The following is a 2,726-nucleotide window of genomic DNA, read 5'->3' on the forward strand; positions in this document are numbered from 1 at the left end:
CCCCCCCCCCCCCTTCCCGTGCACCCTTCCCTGACTGCCGCCCTGGCAGGGCTGGAGAGAGGGCAGGGCTGCTGCCTGTGCGCTGGGCAGGAGGTGGCCGGGAGCAGCGGCGGCGGGGTCCGCCAAAGCCTTTCTGAGCGGCATTGCTATTCTGAACAAGTTAACTCCTCCACAACAGATCAATGGTTACGCCGGGAGCCGGGCTAGGAGGGGAGCGGGCAGGAATATTCCTTGATTTCCTTCTCTGGAAACGTGTGGTTTTCACGTGCTCTTCTCCTCTCGGCTCCTGCCACAGCGCAGCACGGCTGCAGGGACCGGGACCTACCGGGGGATGCAGCGATGTACCACTGCCTGCCGGACTAACCGCTCCCACCTCAAACCAGAAGGAAAATGCCCCAAAATGCCAGTGCAAAAAACAGTCCTCCACTTCTCTGGCCACCAAACCAGTGCACTGAGCCGGCAGCAGCAGCAAGCCATTAATTTCCAAGAGCAATGCCCACTCTAGGGGCCGGACAGCGGGAATTATCATCGGCACAGCGGGGAATATCATCGGCACAGTTTGCATACCCCAAAGCCCATGTGCCCCTCTCCCGGGGCACGCTTATATGGACCAGACACCTACGTAGGGACACGGACATCCCTCGCCAGCAGACAGGCTCCCCAGCTGAACTGGGATGTGCGTACGGCAGCTCTGGGGCGATGACAAGCCGCTGCCCTCCCTCCCCAGGGCCACCTCCCAGGGGCAGGATTTGTCCCCCTTCCCACCAGGCCTCACAGACAGAAGGAGAGCATCCCTCCTGCTGACTCACCCCAGCTTTCCTTTGTTCTCCACCGACACCGGGCGAGCACCCGGTGCCGGGGCAGAGCACCGGCACGCTCTGTGCCAGAAACCCTTTGCAAGCCCCTGCTACAGCATGAGCAATTCACCTCCTTCCAGTAAGTTTGCACAGCACCCGTGCCCGTACCACCCTGCTGCTGCCACCCTCCTGTGTATTTTGCTGCCCAGACCTCCAGTAACCCAAACCCCTCCCTCTTTGATACCCCCATGGCAAGATCTGTAGGATTTTTGGTGCGTGGGAGAGCCCAGCGATTCAGGAGAGGAAAGGAGCTCCTTTTTTTTTTTTAGCCCAGCACAGCGGGGCAAATTCCTAAGCGAGACACCCCGTCCTCCACCCTCGGCCACCCATTTTCAAGCCTCTTTGCCCAGTCGTGCCATGACGCAAGACAAATCCCGAGGGACGGCCACAGCGCAGCTCCCTCCCTTCCTCCCAGGAACATGCAAGGGCTGGGGGGGAGGAGAGAGGATCAGCTGCAAACAACTGAGTTGTGGGAAATACATAGGGAGGGGATTCACGTTTCCAGGGGCCAAACCGAGCCCGTGGTTTGAGTCTTCCCACCGCTTAAAAAGAGACCTGGCTGAAATTCTTCCTCGGGTTTTTTTGCCCTGGCTTGGCCCTGCTCCACTCGCTGGCGTAAAGCAGGAGTGCGGCTTTCACCGCACACACCCAGCTGGCCCCGCAGATGTTAGTGTCACCTATGCAACACGCCAGCGGAGGAAAGTCACTCCCGAGCATGCTGGAGTTGCAAGCGCCGCTTCCCAGCGCTGCAATTAAAAGCTGGCTTTTTATTTTTAATGTCCCTATCAAACATCCTCGCCAGGATCTCTTCTGGGATGACTGCGCCCATCTGCTGCGAGGACAGGGATGGGTATCTGGGCGTAAGACGTCCCAGAAGTTACGCCGATCGAAATTACCGTTGTCTTGGCAGCCCCCGCACCCCTCAGATTGCTGCCGCAGGCAACAGGACCCCGGTGCAACGCCCAGCCCCGCAATTCTCCCCACCCCAAAGAGTTAACGCTGGCAGGTAGCAGCAACCCCCTGCCTCCCGAGCAAGGGGATTTTTAAGGAGGGCAGCATCCACCCGCCCAGCACCAGCCCCATCCTGCACCCCCCCTCATCCCAGCAGGTCTGGGCACGGGGAAAAGGCACAAAACCCCACGGAGGGGATCAACAACTCCCCCTTTCCCCAGGCTGGGTTGTTTTGACACGCATGAAGGCACCCCCGGCGCTGCACTCCAGGAGCAGAGCGGTGTTTACCCCCACCAAACGCAGCCGAAGTGCCCAAGCCATGACTACCGACAGCAGGAGCCGAGCCTGTGCCTCGCACCGGCGTAGGGCAGGGGGCCAAGAGAGAATCGCGCTCCCCTTTTTTCATCCCCCAGTAACTTTCCCGGAGAGGACTTGGGGGACTGAGCCAAAGCCCGTTCCCCTGGCACCCAAATCTCCCTCTTGGCTTGCCCCCCAGCACCCATCCTGCACCGCCAATCGACACGATGCATCCCCCGTGGGGGAAACTGAGTCACCTCCCCAAAGGCACCGGCCACCCTCGCCGTGCAGCGGGACCCCCCCAGTGCCCCCCAAGGCAGAAATCCAGCTGCTCCTACCTGAGCGTGGCGCTCTCCCCTTGCCGCACAGTCACGTTGTCCATAGCTTTGGGGAAGGTGGCATCTCCGCTGCGCACGGGCACTCCTGCGGGCACAAGGAAGAGCAGCCTGAGACAGAGGACGACTAGGCACCTCCAGGGCAGGGCTAAGCACCCACCGACCCCCATCCTGGGCAGCAGGGACTTTTCCAACAGGCAAAAAACACACCCGACAAGGCCACCAGGAGCGAAAAGGGGGGAGGGGGGGGGGAGAGAGGGGGGGGGGGGGGCGGGTGGGTGGGGAG

General features: G+C 61.2%; 1 protein-coding gene across 1 annotated transcript in view; it reads right to left on the reverse strand.

Annotated features, from left to right (window-relative positions):
• The window catches only part of LOC103900603 (protein CEPU-1), a 153,451-nt gene extending 150,841 nt beyond the window's left edge, over positions 1–2,610 (reverse strand). Inside the window, exon 1 of the mRNA XM_009281306.1 lies at positions 2,444–2,610. Coding sequence (XP_009279581.1) covers positions 2,444–2,610 — 167 coding nt within the window. The remainder of the gene's footprint in view (positions 1–2,443) is intronic.
• Between the last annotated feature and the right edge of the window lie 116 nt (positions 2,611–2,726).

This window comes from Aptenodytes forsteri, unplaced genomic scaffold (assembly GCF_000699145.1).
Source record: "Aptenodytes forsteri isolate BGI_AS27 unplaced genomic scaffold, ASM69914v1 Scaffold324, whole genome shotgun sequence".
NCBI classification, from domain to species: Eukaryota; Metazoa; Chordata; class Aves; order Sphenisciformes; family Spheniscidae; genus Aptenodytes; species Aptenodytes forsteri.